This window comes from Podarcis cretensis (genome assembly GCF_951804945.1).
Source record: "Podarcis cretensis genome assembly, chromosome: 4".
Lineage (NCBI taxonomy): Eukaryota > Metazoa > Chordata > Lepidosauria > Squamata > Lacertidae > Podarcis > Podarcis cretensis.
In genome coordinates this window covers 65,771,042-65,791,933 of record NC_137173.1, presented here as the reverse complement: position 1 = coordinate 65,791,933, position 20,892 = coordinate 65,771,042, and the positions used below count along the sequence as shown (strand labels likewise).

Genomic DNA, 20,892 nt, shown 5'->3' with positions numbered 1-20,892 from the left:
CCACCAGTGACCAATGAGATGCCCACAAGAAGCCCACAAGCAGAGCTTGAGCTCAGCAGCACTCTCTGTCCATGTGCAGTTCCCAGAAACTGGGTTCAAAAGTATATTGCCTCCAACAATGGAGGTAGAACACAGCCGCCATGGCTAGATTGATAGTCTTAACTCCATGGATTTGTCTTCATAACTCTGCAAGCTTTGAGATGACACAGAAGCACACCTGGAATCTTTGAGTGGGCCACAGAGATGCCTTGGTGCTCTGGCCCCATCGCTAGTCTCAACAGAAGGATAAATTTATTGAGACAAATTAGTAGGACGGACCAGACATCATGGATTCCCTTGAATTACGGTCTCTCATAAGGCTGCAATACCAGGTTACTAAGCACATGCCCTGGAGTAAACGTGTTTAGAACTGAGGTATGCTTTTGTCCTGTGCCACTGCCACTCCTGTTGATCCAACTTGGGCTGCAATTTGAACTACTGACCTTTCAAGAGCCGCTCATATCCACAGGGACAACTGAAGTATGTCAGATGTTCACCGCATCTGAAGTCTGTGACTGACAGGTTTATTTCAGGTGAGTCCAAAGCCTGAATCCTCCTGGCTGACCCCGTATAACTGGCAACCATGAAAAGCAACCACTATGGCGTGCTGCAGGAATCCTGCATAAATGGTTCTTGGAGTGCATTAGTGCTGCATGAAAAGGAAGACCTGTGGGCACTTCGATGGGCTATTAGCAGGCAGAAAACATTGAAGCTTTTGTTCCTTCTAAGAAAATTGCTCACAGAAGATGTTGTGCAAAGAAAAAGGGTGCACTGAATGTTGAGCCTCGTTTTATGCAAACCTCTAGCAACTGTGGTTTTAGCATGTACAATACAGTGCATTCTCTCCTCCCTTTCATTTGTTCATTCTAAACTGAAGTAGCAAAGAAGTTGGTCAGAGTTGGTTCACTCTTGTTCAGCCATAGACTGTGTTTCTGCAAACTTTTTTTATATTGGTGTAATGACATCAAAGGTAAGTACCTTTATAGCATCAAATGACTCAGTTGTATTGCCCTTGTGTATATCTACATGTACTTCCTCTCCAAGCTACAGCACAAGATAATTTCCTTTCTGTTGTGTTTCATTCTTGTTGGCTTTCCATGTTTCAATGTTGTTTTCTGCTTTATTTTTGCATACTCAGGTGTCTCTGAATGTAGAGTGGCCTACAAATTTGGGGATAAATAAATAAATAAATGATATTCTAGGAGGCAGGGCTCTGCATGTGAGCCCCACAGAGACTATGGCTGCATTCCTATACCTGCAGTACTGGGCATAAGCCATGTTGGACTTACTTCTGAGTTGAAGTGGGTAGGGTTAGGGAATAAACCTCACTTTCCTGTCTCCTCATACTCAGGCAAAAACCCACCTTAATTCTAGAAGCTGGCCCTGTGCCACTTGCCAGACACTTTGAACTACACTGTTGACAATAGGGATTATCTTCTGCATATTTATAAGAAGTGAATGTGCACAGCACATAGGTCGTTTTGTTTGCAGTGTCTGGCTTTTTGTTACTGTTCCCTCAGTGCATTCTTTACATTTCCAGACCACATAATTATTCCTTATTTACTCTTCAGGCAATATTCATTGTTATGTGTGAATGGAGAGAGTGAGTCTCACCCCCCTTCCATTACTTTCCAAGGCATAGTATAGCTTTTCTAGGTTAGAAATGAGGGAGACCAGGCCAGAGAGCACACAAAGCACCAGCTCCTGACAGAACCATCAACAGCCTGAGAGAACTGTTGGGGTAGTTCCTCCTACATCTGCCTTGCAGCTCTCTGTGACCTGAGGAAAGGCAGAAGGGAGGGAGGCCAGGCTGAGGAGCACGCATACCATCAGCTCCCAAAAGAGACATCAGCAGCCTGAGAGGACTGTTGGGGCAGCTGTTTCCCCACCTTCCCAAGGGCTGACAAGAGCTGTGTGTCCTGAGGAAAGGCAGAAGCAAGGGAGCCCCATCAGGAAGCACACATACGATCAGTCCTCAGTTGGCCTGAGAGGACTGTGGCACTCTACCTTTTTATATAATGTATTTGTTTTAGGGTTTTAAAATTGTAAACTGCCTTGGCCAAAGGTGACATATATATTCAACTGAGAGAAAGTTCTGAGATTTCAAGCAATGCCTTCCATCCAATATGGGCAGGGTAACTGGTGGGTCAGACAGGACTGTGGAAACTTGCTGATGCTTGTGAAAGTAAGATTCTTCACAGACCCAGAAAAAAATGGAGAAATGGTCTGAGCAAATTCTACAGTGCACCTGTTTTGCTTTCCTCACATTTGGATTGGATGTGATCCCAAGCAATTACCCTCTATTGAGAAAGGAGTAGTTGGCACACATGATGAAAACTTACCCTAGATATGTTAAAGGGCAGTTCCCTCAAGGTGCATACTTAAGATGTGATGTGATGTCTTATCACACAGACAAGAACCAAACTCTCCAAACTACCTTGGGCAAACGCCAACAAAAAGCTAACCTTTAAAACCCTTTGCATCTTGGGAAAGCCAGCTTTCTCTCCCATCTGAACATTCCTGCAAGTTGAGATCTAGTAGTGACAATTTTCTGCAAGTGCATTTATCACTGTCAGATTACAGGTAACCACTAAGATGACTTTTTCTGTCATAGTCCTGGGACAGCGGAACCATCTTCTGCAAAAATATTATCCAGATCTAGAACACCTGTATTTGTTTTTACTGCAATTTTCTTTTGCGTTTTTGAACATGTTATAGTTAGAGCTGCAATGGCCACTTGCCACTACTGTCTGAAAATGAGAATTTATTTAAAGGTTTTAGATATATAGCATGTCTGTATTGGATGCTGGACCCTGTCTTTCTTATAATCAAAGGATTGGAAGAGTCCATTTCTCCCCCCCCCCCAAATTCATAGCCAAATTTTCAACCTGATTTCATGACTGGGACCACAGAAGTGAAGAATGGTGTTTCTTCCAGATAAGTTTGAATGCATGCTACCAGTGTGCAAGTGTGTGTGTGTGTGTGTGTGTGTGTGTAGAAGAAAAATGAAATAGTGAAGAAGGAACAACTCTTTGATTGTGAAGACACCTCCAGTAAAACCCCTTTCTCAATTATCCTTCCATTTTTCCACTTGGCATCTGATGTTTGCCTAAAACACCCCCCAAAACCTTGGGCTTGGAATTAAGTGGAAAGAAGATAGCCTTTCCTACTGTGTGGCAACCTGAGAAGCACAGCCTGTAGAATATCCTGTGTCTGTATTGAAATCAATACATCAAATCCCTGCAACTGGATTTGTACACGCTGTCATCTGAGAGTGAATTTTAGACTTATCAGGAGTTTTGTTACATTTGGTTTTATTATAAGTGGTTTCTGTCAAATTAGCTAAATGAAACTTTTCAGAAAGGTTACCACAAAGGAAAAGGAAAAGAAATGCACTCTCCCACACAGAACAGCCCCACAAAGGAACCCCAGGATGCCTTCTAGGGCTGCCTAATTATACTCTCCAATAAAGGAAAAGGAAACATTAACACCTGCAAGTGACTTAAGGCCACCATTTCTTTTTTCCTGCTTTTTCTTTCTGAAATCAAAAGCGGTAGTTACAAAATGGTCATTAAAGGATTTCAACAGACCTTGTGTCCTGAAACTATTATTAGAAGTTATAGATAACAGCTCAGAAGCTGGAAGTGGAAAACAGGAGCAAAGCAAGCCATGTGTGCCTATATGGCGTTTGGTGGGGTGGCTTGTCTCATGGCATCTCATCTGTGCCAGTGGCGTGCCAATGGCCCTTGTGCACAATGTACAACAGATCCAGGGGCTTTCATGGATTGTTTACAAGCAGAAGAGTTCACATAAATGAGGGAATCCTCTTGGCATACAAGATCCAATATAATTTCCTAAGTCTTTTCCAAAATATTACTTCTAGTTTTGTGTAAAAATCCTCCAGGCAACATTTATCACAAAATGTGGTCAGTTAAATTATGTCCATCTTATATGTTGCAAAGATGCAACTTTTGCATGGTTATATCATTTGTACCAGGCAATTTGAAGGGGGGGGGGGATCTAAGTAGCATATAATGGTGAAAAATGGCTCTAAAAGTTTGGTCAACTAACTTAACCAGTTTCATATTTCTGGCACCTACAATTTAAGTGAAAGTAGTCTGCTTAATTTCCTTCAGGGGTCAGTATCTGGCATCCAACAGCAAATGCCTTCAATTTCACTTTCCTCGTCTCCTTGTTAACCTGTTGTTGTTGTTGTTGCTGCTGCTGCTGCTGCTGCTGCTGCTGCTGCTGTTCATTTTATTTCTATACTGCTTTATATTTTTAAGGGGGGGAGGAAATCTCAAAGTGGTTTACAACACCTTAAAACATCAAATAAAGCAATCCAGAATAAATGTTATTGAAGAAAGTCAAATGTAAAGTATACATTCAAAGCAACATAATTAACAAGAAACTAAAACATTATCTTAAATGTTTTAAAATCAAAACATTGATGTCAACAACTTAACGCAGCCAAGTTAACAAAAAATAATAATTTTCTTAAACATTTTTTTTAAAAACACTACAGGAAGTCAAAAATAAAACGCACATTTAAAATAGTATAATTAAGAAGATAATAAAATAGTCAAGTAAAGCATCTCAATTTGTTATACTTGCTTGACATTGTAAATAAAGAGGAAAATCATGTATTGAAACTAGTCACTTCCTCTTACAGCATTAATAATGTGTTTCACTCATATTATAAAATCAATGAGAAGCTCAAGTATACTTCTTTTTTGTTATGGCATACCTTATTATCTGAAAGGGGAAACAGCTCCAAAAATTGGGTTGACCTGTGCGCTTGTGACTTTTCTTTCAACTCCTGGGATAGTCTCAAGCCCATTATTGACCTTTATTAACTCTTAGACTTTTGGAGGGAAAGAAGTTGTAAAGAAGTAAGACTTTAAAGCAGGGTTGGGTAACCTGTGGACTTCCAGATGTTGCTGGACTGACCTTTGGTTATGCTGTCTGGGACTGATGAGACCATCTGAAGGACCATAGATCAGCCACCCCTCCTTTAGATTTTAAAATTACATTTGTATCCTTCCTTTCCTCCAAGGACCTCAAAGTAGTGTACATGAATCACCCTCTTTTCATGTTATCCTCACAACAACCCTTTGAGATAAGTTAGGCTAAGAGACTCTGACCGGATCAAAGTCACCCAGTGAGTTTTATGGCTGAACAGGGATTTGAACCCTGGTCTTCCAGATCCTAGTCTAGCACTAAAGCCAGTACATCACACTGGTTCTCTTTATAGTGTATATAGCAGAGATAAGAAAAATGGTGTCTTCCAGATGTTGCTGGACCACAACTCCCATGAGCCCCAGCCACTATGGTCCTTGGTCAGGTACAATGGAAACCATAGTCCAACGATGCCTGGAGAGCATCACATTGTCAACCACTGGTATACAGTATGCTTTCATGCTACTAGTCCCATTACTCAAACAGGCTGAGAATATTGCTTACAGAGGGTGCCAGATTTTGAGCAAAGCTCTATCCTTACATCCTAGTGTAAGGCCACACCATACATGCAGGAAAGAGTCCTAAAGAAGAATGAGAATACTATGGTGCCAACAAAATTTAGAGACTGAGTCACTCATGTATCATTTGGGCATGTGGGCAGCTTGCAGATGCTCCAAGTCACACGCGCTTTCATGGCTGTGTGACATTTAGAAGTGTTAAGTGACCTCGGGAGAGATTATTTGCTAGGCCAAGCCTAGCTAGAGAGAAAAAGAACAGCATGCTTCAATTCATCCTAAATAACCTTGAGCATTAAAAAAAGAGAATGAGTGAATGAATGGGCATGGAACAGGATAGTGACTACAGCCAAGGCAGTAACAAACTGCAGAGTTTAAAGGGAGGGGGGTTAATTCAATTGTCCCTCTTTTCCATCAGGAATTTAGAAAAAAAGATGTAATCTGTGCAGTAATTAGAGACTAAGCTTAAAGCAGATTAACCCTGAAATTTTTAATGATCTTCCCCCCACAAAAATGGGGACTATAAATTATTCAAGGGACCAATCAGAGGCAATTCATCACTTTTATATATTTATACTTGGTTTATCTAGAATTCTTTGATGAAATCATTAGCATCAAAATGGGAATCAGAGCCCTACGGTTGGAGTTTTTTTTTGCAACTGCAATTTTTTAAACACAAACATTAATGCCCCTTAAAGAAGTCGCTGCAGCTGGAACAAAAAAAAAATGGTCTGGCATCAAAAATTAATGAGATGTTCTTAAATTATGAATGTGAGAAAGTTAAGAGCTGCTTGGCTAAATGGGGCTTGGATTAGAGTGAGTCAATACATTTGGAGCAATGAAGATACTTCTGTAAATAAAGTGGGTGGTTATTGGCAAGTTGTGGAAAACATTTTTTTTGGGGGGGAGGCAAGGTACCAGCTATGCAAGCCTGATTTCCATGTCCAAATTAACTAATTATACAGAAATTAATGAAGGGAGACAAAAAGTACATTTGGACTGGTTTCCATTTATTAAATAATTAAGAAGGATCAGTGTAATAAGTTATGACCAAATGAAATGTGGTTTTGAACTTGCCATTACAATTCTTGTAAATATTTTTTTCAGTAAGAAGAGTAAAAGAATAAGAATAGCAGGCACAAGAAGAGGCAAGGTGAACTCGGTGCATTTCCTCTCACATGGTGGTAATGACAAAAATTGACCCTCATTCTTATTTCACGTTTGGTGGGATGGGGAACCTAAACTGGTGTCCATGAAAGTTGGTTTTGTGGGGCTAATAGTAGCAGTGAGGAGTATTTATTAATGGAAAAGTAACTTCATTAGAGCAGCATCAGAAACAGGTGTGTGGAAAATTTGCTCTCCTTAATGTAGGAATCAAAGTCCCCCAACATACCTATCTCTTCAGAAGAAGGCAGTCCACTGTACGGGAAATACGTATTTCACACATGGCAGTGAATCAGGCTTGCACTTGAATAGTCTAGCATTTTTATATTGTTGTAACCTTCCCTGGGACCTTATGGTGAAGGGTAGAAAAGAATCCTGTCAGTCAACCAAACATTCGCTAGAATAAATCATTTTTGGTTGTTGTCTGAAAGCATCAGATGTTTGCTTTTCTGCATAGCATGTGGCAAATGCTATCAGTATCATTTTGAACAGTGTATTGGATCCAATGTTCTGCTCTGACTTGAATAGAAATGCTTCTGTTTGTGCCAGGGGGTTTGGGAAAGTGCCAGTCTTGTCTTCCTCCCCTCTGCAGTCTATCTCACTCTGAAAAGATGTCCCAGGGGGGCTCCCAATCCTCTGGAGCTACTTTTTGGGGTGTGGGAAGCAGCTTAAGATGGGGGAGCAAAACTACAAACATAGAAGAAGGATCTTTGGCATCAAGCCTATTATTCTAGTTTCCTTCTAGTAAATGAAAAACAAATGCCCATTTTTTAAAAACAGATACAGATAGATGGTAGAAATTCCTGGATAAAGAATGCAGCAGATCATTTTATCATGCCTAGTTTGATGTTCTGTCAGCCACTAGGAGAAAGTGTCTGCATGAATTAATCAGTTGGATGAATTTTCTACTCCAGAGAGGAAGGTGTCATTTGGTAAGTTTTCCCTCAGTGGAAGACAGAGGGAAGTGTTTATTTATTTATTTAGCTAGTCTTGATCTCCAGTGCAGTTCTGTAGGCAGTATCCAGTCAGAACTCTCCAAGTCAAACAAAAAACGTTTAGGACCATGGACAGCTCCAAAGCGACTTGCTAAACCACCTGCTAATGAAGTTGGATCTGAAGCCTTATGTCAGGGTTAGCCAACATGGTGTCTTCCAGATATTGCTGGACTACATCTGTCATAATCCCTGATTATTGGGCCATGCTCATTGGGGGTCATGGGATTTGTAGTCCAACAACATCTGGATGGCACATTGGCAATCCCTGCTTTATGTAAACAGTTGTTATATTTGGATGACACCCTCAGGAGTTAATTTGAAGGAAATAGGTGAGGCAATGGTTGTACACAAGAACCTTCTGATCATGCACTTAGTATCACAGTATGAAAAAATGTTTGCATTCTGTTTGTGATTAAGGATCTGATCTTAAAATCGTAACCCGGAGAAAACTTCCTGTTATTAGTAGGGTCAGGGGTCTTTTTAGACACAAACTGTAATAACTGCCTTTGACCACAGAGTTCTATTTCCAGAAACAGATGTCTTTCTACTCAACACATCTGAGTTTCTTCATCCCTGAGGACTTAAAATGTTTTTACCTGTTTGCCAATGTAATAATACCGCAGTAAAGGGTTTGCTTATGAAACTCTGAAGCTAAAGCAGGGATCTATTTCAGAGGGTCACGAACTGTGGTCTGTGGACCACCAGTCCACTAGTGGACTATGAGCTTCATTCAAGTGGTCGGTCTGTGAAGAACAGTTATAATTTGAATGTGATATAATAAAATACAATATATTAAAAATAAAAGAAGCAATAAAATACAATTTAAAAATTATACAGCGTTTAGCACAGTGCATTACAATTTGTGCAGCAGGCTGAAAAATCCTTATGTGGTCCACCAAGACCAACAGCAATTTTCAAGTGGTCCATGGGGGGGGAAGCTTGGAAACCACTGATCTATTTAGTTCAGTGCTGCAAACGTCAGTTGGCCCTATAAGTACTCTGGCAGAAGTTTCTCCCATCCACCTGCAATCCTTTAATATTGGATATATCAGGAATTAAACTAGTGTGTGCAAGTCTCCACCATTTAGCCATGGAATTTCCAATACTCTCGGTTATTTACTGTCACTTCAAGTCTGAAAGCTGATCCCCTGATGCATAAAATAGCATAGAAAATTGGGCTAGATGACATTGGTATTCAGGTGCACATTTGAATGTGGATGCTGGGGAACCTGTGGTCCCTGATCTGCCGCAGAAGCTGCTCCTTCTTGTGGGATTATTACCTGAGGTTATGGATAATTTATACATTCAAAACACAGGCAATTAATTTCATCGTATAGTATTTCATCAATTTTGCCATTAGATTTTTATTTATTTAAGCAGCAAAATGTTATCCATGATAAATAATTCTAGACACTGCTTTTAGGTGTTAAGGAATATAAAATGTTTACTGGGCACAATAAAGTTAGCAATATTTAAGGGCCACTGGTTTCCATGAGAAAATTTAACTGTGTATTTAGCTTTCCTATTGGCATTTATAGGACCAAAAAGAGCTGCTTCTGTAGCACACACATTGTATATGGAATGTTAACTTTTATATGCATATACTCGGCATATCTATGATATTTATTACCATGCTCTTTTGAGCATATTCGGAAAAGCGAATAAAATGAATGCTTGTTTTCTGAAAAAATGTTTTATTTCAATTCTACTTTCAAAATAATACTACATTTATCTCTAATTGTACGATCAAATTCACTTCATGTATATGTACACATATGCTTTGGTGCGGCTAATATAATCCATATGCTTTACGGTAATCAAAACCAATAACAAGAAAGTCCATAAATGTGCAAATATTCCTATGACGTTTCTTGTATTTAGGATGCTCATAATCATCATATAAATATATAAACTATTGCAGTGAACTTTCTTCATTACAATCAATTTAGCTTCTCCATATGCGTCTTGGCAGACCTGCAATATAAAATCCAAATGAGATTCATTTGCATTTTTGGCGGAAATACATGGGAATTCTAAAGGGCAATATATTCTTATGCATAGAGTCAAACATCATGAGTCACATAAAACCTTCACAAGCTCCTGCTATGTGGGGGAAGAAAGTCTACAGCTCAGTCTTGTACTGAAAGAGGATGCTATTAAAGATGGGTAACCCAACCAACACACTTGTATGTTGGTACAGTCCCACAAGACAATACCCACCCATTTCTCCATATGGATGAGAAATGCACATAGTGTTTTTTGTTTCTTAATGTGTTACTAGCCACATTTATTGTGCTTGCCCATCCCTGGATTGTGGCCAATGAGACTTGTAGACCAAAACCCCACTGAGTCATTTTGCTTTAAGCTTTCATTGGATTGTTTGCTATGATATTGTGCGGACTTAGCTAGACATGGTGGGTGGTGGGATAGCTGGGGAGGCAGATATGTTTATTCACATGCCAGCCCTGTTCATTTTTAAAGCTGTCTCTCATTTTTGCATCAAAGGGAGATATGGGTGGGGAGCTGGACCATGAGAACATAATAAGAGCTTTGATGGATTAGGCCCGTGGCCCATCTGGTCCAGCATCCTGTTTTCATAGTGGCCAACCAGATGCCTATGGGAAGACTAGAAACAGGAGCAAAGTGCAACATCTGTCTCCTGTAGTGTCCATAAACTCCTACCCAGTGGCATACTGTCTCTAACTACCCTGTCCCTGGCTTATCCACACTCTTCCTCTTTCAGATTTCCCCCCTCTTCTCAGATAGTATCTGAAACCTGTTAGAAAATCAGTTTTAGCTGCTGTTTGTGCACAGGTGGATTGGACCCAGAGTGGATTTTCGTGAATATCTTATCAAATTTATACTAAAAATGAAAAGAGAAAGTGAGAAGGGACATTTTAATAACAAATTGCTCACAATACAGTATAATGATCCAGTGTATCAGCAAAAGAAGGGGCATATACTAACAAGTCCTATAAAAATCTCTGCTCTCCCTTAGGCATTATCGACTTGCACCATCCATCCAAAGGAAAAATTATTTGTCAACCCAACATTTCTTCTGATTTATGCATCTCTTTAACTAACTTTTGACAACATTTTATATCTGTCGGGACCATCCTTAGTTCCAATTGAACTCAAAGTCTGGAGAAAATTTGCTGTATTCCAGCTCTGTGCCACCTGTGATCCACAAAATTAAAGGTAATGCACCCCACACGTAGGGTGATCCTTCAGGGACTTGATAAGCCTCCTTTTATGCTGATTGCCTGGGACAGCTTGTGGAATCCCGACGATCACGATACATGGCTGGAGAATGCATTGAGTCACAATTTACAGAACTCCCAATATGAATTTAAGGTAGCCTGTTTCTGATTGGGATGTCGGTCTCATTGGCCCAATTAGCAAGAAATGCAAAGGAAGTTCTGAAAATGTCTGCTCAGAACATTCAGGCATTGGGAGCTGTTTCTGGCACATTCCCAGATGTCAGAATGTAGATATCTTTGGTGGATCAGACATACTATGCTCCAAGGAGTTTTTTTTTTGGGGGGACATAGTTTTCTCACCCCAGCATAACATATTGAGAGGTAGGTTAAGCTGTCAAAGGTAAACTGGCCCAAGATCACCAAAACTAACTTCATGGCTGTATTGCAAATTGAACCTGTGGTCCTAGTCTGATACCATGTTTGCTACCTGAGGGGGCAAGGAAAAGATGCCACTCACCCATTCCATGACAGATGGATCCTATTACAACAATGGTGGAGAGACAAAATCCTACAATACACCAGAGTTTAGCTTAGAGGCCCTATATGAGCTCATGTGACACAGCACTGTCCCCCAACATTTTATTGCCACTCCTCACCAACCAGCACCCGTCAGTTGAGGCAACTGGCTCACTCTCCCCAACGGTAGGGATGGCCTTGATCATGCTGTTTTTTATATGATTGTGATCTTCAATTGATATCCTTCCATTCCTCTCAAAAGGAGCCCAGGGTGGCAAATGCACAAACAACAAACCAATTAAAACACCTAAGAACATCTACTCTAAAAAAACAAGAATCTTATGGCTGAAGGCTGCTGTTGATAAGGAAAGCAAAAGAACATATGAAACTTCTAAAGTTTTGCTCGAGATATTCTGAGTACACAAGTGTACTTGCATTCCAATCTGAGTAATTACACTCTGCCTACACAAATTCTCCCTGCAGTTTCGTTTGGAAATGTTCCTTCGCTGTTCCTCTCCTAAAGAGTGAGCTTTGCAATTGTGGGTGGATGAAATGACACTGAAACCGGCAAGAGCTTGTCCTCAGTTTTAAGTGCACAGTGCATATTAGCTCAATACTGTAGTCTTACTGTTAAGAACATCATGTGCCCCAAAGAGCCAGTCAACTATTTTGATAACAATTAATGCGAAAAGTTGCCAGCGCAGAGTGTAGTAGTAGTAATAATAATAATAATAATAATAATAATAATAATAATTTATTATTTATACCCTGCCCATCTGGCTGGGCCTCCCCAGCCACTCTGGGCGGCTTCCATAGAAACCAAAAATACAGTAAAATATCACACGTTTAAAAATTCCCTGAACAGGGCTGCCTTAAGATGTCTTCTGAATGTCAGGTAGTTGTTTATCGCTTTGACATCTGCTGGAAGGGCGTTCCACAGGGCGGGCGCCACTACCGAGAAGACCCTCTGCCTGGTTCCCTGTAGCTTTGCTTCTCACAATGAGGGAACCGCCAGAAGGCCCTCAGCGCTGGACCTCAGCGTCTGGGCAGATCGATGGGGGTGGAGACGCTCCTTCAGGTATACTGGACCGAGGCCGTTTAGGGCTTTAAAGGTCAGCACCAACACTTTGAATTGTGCTCTGAAACGTACTGGGAGCCAATGTAGGTCTTTCAAGACCGGTGTTATATGGTCTTGGCGGCCGCCCCCAGTCACCAGTCTAGCTGCCGCATTCTGGATTAGTTGTAGTTTCCGGGTCACCTTCAAAGGTAGCCCCACATAGAGTGCATTGCAGTAGTCCAAGCGGGAGATAACTAGAGCATGCACCACTCTGGCGAGATAGTCCGCAGGCAGATAGGGTCTCAGCCTACGTACCAGATGGAGCTGGTAAACAGCTGCCCTGGACACAGATTTGACCTGTGCCTCCATGGACAGCTGTGAGTCCAAAATGACTCCCAGGCTGCGCACCTGGTCCTTCAGGGGCACAGTTACCCCATTCAGGACCAGGGAATCCTCCACACCTGCCCGCCTCCTGTCCCCCCAAAATAGTATTTCTGTCTTGTCAGGATTCAACCTCAATCTGTTAGCCGCCATCCATCCTCCAACCGCCTCCAGACACTCACACAGGACCTTCACTGCCCTCACTGGTTCTGATTTAAAAGAGAGGTAGAGCTGGGTATCATCCGCATACTGATGAACACCCAGCCCAAACCTCCTGATGATCTCTCCCAGCGGCTGCATGTAAATGTTGAAAAGCATGGGGGAGAGGACAGAACCCTGAGGCACCCCACAAGTGAGAGCCCAGGGGTCTGAACACTCATCCCCCCCACCACTTTCTGAACACGGCCCAGGAGGAAGGAGCGGAACCACTGTATGACAGTGCCCCCAGCTCCCAGCCCCTCAAGACGGTCCAGAAGGATGTTATGGTCGATGGTATCAAACGCCGCTGAGAGATCCAGCAGAACTAGGAAACAGCTCTCACCTTTGTCCCTAGCCCGCCGGAGATCATCAACCAGTGCAACCAAGGCAGTTTCAGTCCCATGATGAGGCCCGAATCCCGACTGGAAGGGATCCAAATGGTTCACCTGGAGTTGTTCAGCAACCACTCGCTCAATCACCTTGCCCAAGAATGGAAGGTTTGAGACTGGGCGATAGTTGGCCATCGTGGCCGCATCTAAAGATGTTTTTTTAAGAAGCGGTTTAATAACCGCCTCTTTCAGCGGGTCTGGGAAGGCTCCCTCACGGAGGGAAGCATTCACCACCCCACGAAGCCCATCGCCCAGTCCTTCCCGGCTAGCTTTTATAAGCCAGGATGGGCAAGGATCCAGGAGACAGGTGGTTGGCTTCACTCGTCCAAGCAGCCTGTCCACATCCTCGGAGGTAACAGATTGGAATTGATCCCACACAACTTGACCAGACAGGACTCTAGCACTCTCCCGCCCCGGCCCTGCTCCCACGGTGGAGTCTACTTCTTCCCGAATCTGAGCGATTTTATCTGCAAAAAACTTTGCAAAATCATTGCAGGAGAACGTGTGGCCCGTACTGGGCCCCGATGTCGCAGGTGATTCCGCTAAATTGTGAACCACCTGAAAAAGTCTCCTGCTGCTGTTTTCTGCAGATGCAATAGAGGCGGTGAAGAAACAAAACCAATAAAGCAATACTGACAAAAAAGAAGAAGAAGAAGAGTTTGGATTTGATATCCCGCCTTTCACTCCCCTTCAGGAGTCTCAAAGCGTCTAACAATCTCCTTTCCCTTCCTCCCCCATAACAAACACTCTGTGAGGTGAGTGGGGCTGAGAGACTTCAAAGAAGTGTGACTGGCCCAAGGTCACCCAGCAGCTGCATGTGGAGGAGCGGAGACTTGAACCCGGTTTCCCAGATTACAAGACTACCACTCTTAACCACTACACCAACTGTAAAAATTACAAAAACATCAAAATAAAAAAAAAATCCCCAAGCCCAACCAAACATCCATCCTACCCCCACATACAAAAAACCCAGAAGAATTTTTTAAAAACACTCTGTGCCCCTCCAGCAGTAACAGCAACTGTCCTAGTGAGGCCTGTCAGGCCCCGCCCCGGGCCAGGTGGTAAGTGGCAAGAGCAGGGCCCTCAGGCACTCACACAGGGGAGCCCTCCTGGGCAGCAGGCAGCAAGCAGTCCTTGTGAGGCTTCAGACCCCGCCCCAGGCCAGATGGTAAGTGGCAAGAGCAGGGCCCTCAGGCACTCACACAGGGGAGTCTTCCTGGGCAGCAGGCAGCAAGCAGCAAGCAGTCCTTGTGAGGCTTCAGGCCCCGCCCCAGGCCAGATGGTAAGTGGCAAGAGCAGGGCCCTCAGGCACTCACACAGGGGAGCCCTCCTGGGCAGCAGGCAGCAAGCAGTCCTTGTGAGGCTTCAGGCCCCGCCCCAGGCCAGATGGTAAGTGGCAAGAGCAGGGCCCTCAAGCACTCACTCAGGGGAGTCCTCCTGGGCAGCAGGCAGCAAGCAGCAAGCAGTCCTTGTGAGGCTTATATAATATATAATATATTATATAGTAGTGTGTGCTATATATATAATATAAACAGCATAGGGTGAATCTATTAATAAGCATTTTGTGTTGTTTAATAGGCTTAAGAGTGCAATCCTATCAAGATCTACTCATCCTATTGAGTTCAATGGTAATTACAGTCATACCTCGGGTTGCGAACGTGATCTGTGCGGGAGGCGCGTTCGCATGGGTGTGATTCAATTCGGCGCTTCTGCACATGGTGTCATTTTGTGTTTCTGTGCATGCGCGAGTGCCGAAACCAGGAAATAACCCGTTCCGGTGCTTCTGGGTTCGGCGTGGTCCGCACCCCGAAAACGCGCAACCCACAGCATTCGTAACCCGAGGTAATACTGTACTCCCAGTTAAGTATGAATAGGATCAAAGTGTAAATAGGTTGCAGTCTATTGGTCAAAGTATCTTAATCTAGATTATGCTGAATTATTTCTATACTAAGTAAATGTAGAACTATCTATATTCTTTTCCCTTTGGATGAGAAAGTGGGCCACTTTTAAATTTCCACTAGTTAAGTTCTAGGTATGAGACTTTGTATCTCCATCACCATCACAATTAACAAATGGCAGCATTGAATAGTGCTGTCTTGATATCATCTTGATAAATATCCGGAACTTCAGGTTCAGTTAGATTATCCATAATAACCATGTACCTGAGGGCTTCCTTTTATTATTTCATTAATACATAACAGCATACCAGCAAACTGATGCCCCAAAATACACTTTAACATAACAAAAGCTTTTCTCATTTTTCCATTACAGTATTGTTCGTGGAGAACCCGGTGCTAAATCATTCGTAGACGACCTGATTCTGGGTCAGGGTTTCGTACGTAATTATATCAATCCAGAGCCTCAAAACTGAACCAGAAAAAGGCATACAGGAAAGTGTGAATCTAGCCTCATGGCCTGAGATATATGCCACATGTGTATGCATGTTTTATATATTACATATGTTTTATTATACTGTATTATATTTGCTTGGTTGCTATGCCTTGTGTCTTGTTAGCATCCCATTTCAAGGCAGCAGCCTTACTCCCAGCAATATTTGAGTCATTTCCGTTGCCCAATATTTGAGTCATTTCCACTGTCTGCTGGAGGGTTCCTAATTTGCCCATGAGGCCATGTCCTCAAAACCCCACTCACCTGTAAATCACATGACATCACTTCGATGGGTGGGTGACATCAGCTGAGGGTTCGATTATGTGTTGGCTGTGGAAGAAACTGGTGCACACAGCCAAAGTTGCAGGGTTTAACTCTTGCTCAGGGTAAATACTGCTCAGTTTGGCTGTGCAAGCCAGTTCCATGCAGAGAACTAGCACATGCGGCCAATGCAGCAAGTGGCCCTGGCAATGTTCCCCCAGAAATACACAATGCCATATCCTTTTAAGAAAGTATGACTCTTCTGAAACATAGAGATCACAGAATTATAGGGTTGGGAGGGACCCTGAGGAGCATCTAGTCCAACCCTCTGCAATACAGGGATATGCAGCTGTTCGAGCCATATGGGGATTGAACCATGCTCTAACCAACTGAGCTCAAGTGCTGTATATTAATTTGTCAGTGGCAATTTAAAAACAATAACAGGGCAGTATTCTTCAGTTGTTGCTGAAATCTGCTTTTCTTAAAAGAAAAGCATATATATTGGAGTTTAATGTTCTCTTTAAAAAAATAATGCAGATTTGAAACTTCCATCTGCTGCACCTCATTTGAGAAGCCACGTATAATGAAATCATCAGTGCTGGGAATCTCAAGCAAAGGGGTAGATTACTTCCAGGCTAGATGTCTTGGCTGGCTGTGTCTGTCATGTAATTAAACACTGACTTAAGATTCATACACGCAAAGGGAGATGGTGGACGTTGTATTAGCAGTGCTTAGTATGCCACTTTCAAGCGCTTTGTCCTTGCGACCTCACTCACGGCCTTTACATGCAATTACATGACTGGGATTAGGCTAAGGTTCTTTAAATATTTCCAGCGGAGAACAAGCAATTGTGTGCTGTATGCCCAAAGATGCATGAAATGTTTCCCACTCAACAAGAATCTAAGCCAGAGACCATGTGATGTTTACTCCTCGGCTGAACCCATTTATAGACACATTACTCACCACTGTCCCAGTTAGCATACATGCCCCATTATTTGCAGACATGTTGCCCTTTATACTGTTTGGAGAAAGGCAAAGTGATGAGGCACTGCTGAATTATACTGTTAAAACCCCCTCTGAATCTTACCCTGTGGGTTATGGGCAAGATGCATGCACTTGTTTGCATAGTGCATGCCATTAACTTCCAAATGAATCTGTTATTTGGACCATGTCAGTGAATGGGGGGGAAAAGATAGGTTTAACAGAAGAAATGTGGAAGGAATGACTTTCTTTAGACACTGAGAAATATTTCGTTCTGAGAACACTAAAGCAGACAAACGAAGCTTTCGGAGAAGAGAAATGAACAAAGCAATCCTATATATGTGAAACACAAAAGTCCATGAAGCTTTATAGGCTGCAGATAGAACTGGTGCCAAATGTTTGCATTATGAACGAGAGCAGAAAAAAGTTCAAACTGTGTATCTCTTTCAGGCCCTATCCCTAGAAAGGAGCTTCCTGGACTCCACTCAGAATCCATCTAATGTGAGCTTGCATTCTTACCACCATTCCTTTCCATATACCCTTTGATTTCAAAGGACCTATACACGACTCTGCAACCACAGTTGTTTAGCTGGCAAGTAATGTTTTCCTTTGTGGGAAGGTAAAGTGAAATTCTTTTCAGCCAGCGGCACCAGGTGAGACCACCTTCCTGAGTAAATTAATACCATCAGCAACCGCAGTCAGAATGAGAAAACAAGAGGCACTGCTGCAAATCAAAAGTTCTGCAGCGATACTTGATAGGTGTATTTTTAAAGTCACAGTTAAGTGCTTACAAGGGGAAAAATAGAGAAAAGAACATTTGGCAGGATGAGGCTCAGTCTTTCCTGACTGATCAACAGCCATTGATAGTTTTTAAACGTCTACCGGTAATTCTATAGGCAACTTTTAATGAGGCTGTGTAAGTATGGACACTCTGGTCTCCAGTTGGCAGAAATGCAACATGAAGAGTGACAGGCTTGTTCCATTTTCTCAGCCTCCAGCAAGCACTTGCAATTATGAATCCTTTGGCTTTCTTTTTGGTCCCTGCTGTTGCTAAGTAACAGAAGTATGTAGACCAATGCCGAAAAGGCAAAGGCATTTCCCTCTCCTGTTGCTGCAGCAAAACTGCCCTACATTGCAGTAAAAAAGAAAAAGAGGAAAAAGAGGAGAGAATAAATTGCAAAATGTGGTGTGAAAGTCCTCTTTTTCAGCTTCAGCTCTTATTCTCTCTTGGAATCATAGGGTTGGGAAGAGACCTCAACGTAATCTATTCCAAACCCATGCAGAAGGAAATCCACCTACTGCAGACTTTGGTAACAGTTACTTTGATAGTGACATTAATTAAAACTTCAAGGCCATTTTTGCATTTACATTGTTGATCTAACTGGACATAGTTTTGGTTCATGCAAATGCTACTGTTTTGGGCCATGGTGTAACTGGACAGATTCTACATATTAATTTCCTTCAACTAATCCTAAATCTTGGTGCAAATCTTGGTCCTTTAAAGCTATCATAGATTCATAGAATTGTAAAGATGGAGATGCTCTTCAAATGCTGCCTGTGTAAAGGTGTCACCATAACAGATGAAACTGAGAGACGAGAGAGAGAGAGAGAGAGAGAGAGAGAGAGAGAGAGAGAGAGAGATTCAGTTTTAGCTCATTGGTAAGGAAGATAATCTTCCCTATTGATACTAACATTGGTGGTCAGTGGAAGATGTGAGTAAACTCGCTATGTTATGTCATGTCCCCACTTCATATTGAGAATGATGCTAAATGTTTTAGCTGTGTGCACTGAAAATTTGTTACAGCGATGATAATTTCAAGGGTGACCATAATGTACAGCCCAGCTCTTACAGGCTGTATAAAATGGGGACACTTTTGAGGAACCAATGAAAGGATGTAGCTCAATGCTGACACTGACACACACACACACACACACGTTAACACTTCCAGCATCCCAGAAAACAGGAACTCAGAAATGGTCTGAATGTTACTAATACTGCCCAGTTTTCTGGGAGTAAGCCCCATTGAATGATGGAGCTTCCTTCTGAGTAAACACACATAGAATTGTGCTGGCTTGTAGGTTATCAGTGAGAGATAAACAATTCAGTGACTTCAAATTCACGGTGCTAATTACTCTCTGAGAAGTGCTGGTAAATATGTCAGCTCTAACCGATGTCACTTCAGAATGAAGTAAAGTGTATGTATTATGACGTGAGCCTCCAATTGACTGGTCTTCCAGTGCTGATTATGTTATATGTAATATCAAACAAACACTAGACATGGCAGCTCTTGGGTTACTGGCAGGTGATTATGTTTTCCTGGAAGTTTTATTTAATGATGGATTGACCTCAGGGTGCCTCCATCTTTGGCTGTCGAATAAGAGTTGCAATATCAGAAGGTGCAAAAATTACAGAGAGTATTAAACAGGGAGGATCAGGCAAGCTCCAGAAAGTATTTTCAAGTCCCCTGTGAGAGTCCACAAAGTGATTTTTTAAAAATCCAATTTTATGCCTTTATTTAATTGTGGTAAATAAACTATCTGGATTTTTTTTTTAATGAGAGAAAATTGTATTCCATTCACATGCTGCGAAGGATTAAAAAAATCCTAAGGGTGAGCCATAGACAGATACTATTCCTTTGCACCATTGCAATTTAATATTAGGATAAGCAGTTATGTTTATAGTTGAGATTTTGAATAAGGCCTCCATACACAAAGGGCAGAGCTGTGATCTATCACAATTCAGCTGCAAAGGAGCAACTTTCTGATGAGGCACCTTCAGCTTTCAGCAACTGACAGAATGGTGCTATTCAACGAGAAGGGTTATTTAACTTAGATACTATGGTTTTTGTTTTGTTTTTTGTATCTGCCCCAAATCCCAAACTATTCTCAGAACAAGAAATAGCCAAGAAAAGCAATGTTACTCTCCTGCTGTTGAATAAGAGATAAGAACATATTGTGAATTTACATTATTAGTAAAAAGGAAAGGGGGGCAGGAAGGAAATATGTTTCTGGTTGTCAGGGAAACCCAGAAGGCCAAATTATGAACAGAGCTGAACAGTTTCCATAGCTTTGATACTTAAATGAGAAAATGACTAGATTCATTTCTCCAAATGAGGTTCCTAGAAGGAGGCGGAGATGAAGAGAGATGCATTAAGGCTGTCGTGGCTAAATAGAACTAAAAACGACAAACTTTGAATAAAAAGGTCCAAACGAAAGTGACATCTAAAGGTTCTGGTCACGCATAGCTCAGTAAAATCAACCGCAAGGAAGCTTTTTATACTATATTTAATAATTAGATCTTGAGCGCCTCCTTGAGGAACCAACGAGTCCTGCAGATCAGAGCAGCTTCTGCTGCTGAATTCAGCTGTCCTTAAAGAAACATTTCCAGGGTAGGTTTACTGATCATTAGTCCTGATTTGTTTGCAGGGAAATTAGATGAAGTTGGCTATTTAAACGAGAATTTATTCTGATCTGTTTGCAGGGATGTTATGTTATTCCACACATTCAACTGCATGTTCCCTGGGGGAAGTAGGTTGGTTGTGCAAGACCTCAAAACCAACTATAACTGTGCAACCTGAATTTGCCGGTATGTGACTCAATCCCACCTGACAATCAGACAGCGTGGAAGCACCCTGGGTCAAGGAAAGAAAACACAACGATGCTTCCAGTGTATCCTAGCCACTAGCTCAAGCTCAAACTCTTTGGAACAGAGGCTATTCCATGAAGAATTCATACTGCAGGTATGCTTTCAATGAATATAAAAGGTAAAGGGACCCCTGACCATTAGGTCCAGTCGTGACCGACTCTGGGGTTGCAGCGCTCATCTCGCTTTATTGGCCGAAGGAGCCG

The 20,892-nt window shown here is 42.1% G+C and overlaps 2 protein-coding genes across 17 annotated transcripts in view; one reads left to right on the top strand and one right to left on the bottom strand.

Moving 5' to 3' along the window:
- The window catches only part of LOC307213988 (uncharacterized protein), a 41,390-nt gene that overhangs the window by 7,972 nt on the left and 12,526 nt on the right, over nt 1-20,892 (top strand). Inside the window, exons 4-8 of one of the 14 annotated variants that reach the window (XR_013837790.1) lie at nt 6,621-6,697; nt 7,458-7,609; nt 15,685-15,848; nt 17,494-17,696; nt 20,525-20,783. The exons of 6 other annotated variants lie outside the window; for them this stretch is intronic. Coding sequence is in view for 3 of the 8 variants with exons in the window: in XM_079972319.1 (XP_079828445.1) it covers nt 6,621-6,666; nt 7,458-7,565 (154 nt within the window). In the remaining 5 variants the exon portion in view is untranslated. 7 more of the 14 variants (XR_013837792.1, XR_013837789.1, XR_013837791.1 and 4 more) reach the window with 7 other exon arrangements.
- Nucleotides 9,090-20,892, bottom strand: part of SMPX (small muscle protein X-linked) — a 29,068-nt gene continuing 17,265 nt past the window's right edge. For all 3 annotated transcript variants that reach the window (XM_079972335.1, XM_079972334.1, XM_079972336.1), the window contains exon 5: nt 9,090-9,646. The gene's annotated coding sequence lies outside the window, so the exon portion shown is untranslated. The remainder of the gene's footprint in view (nt 9,647-20,892) is intronic.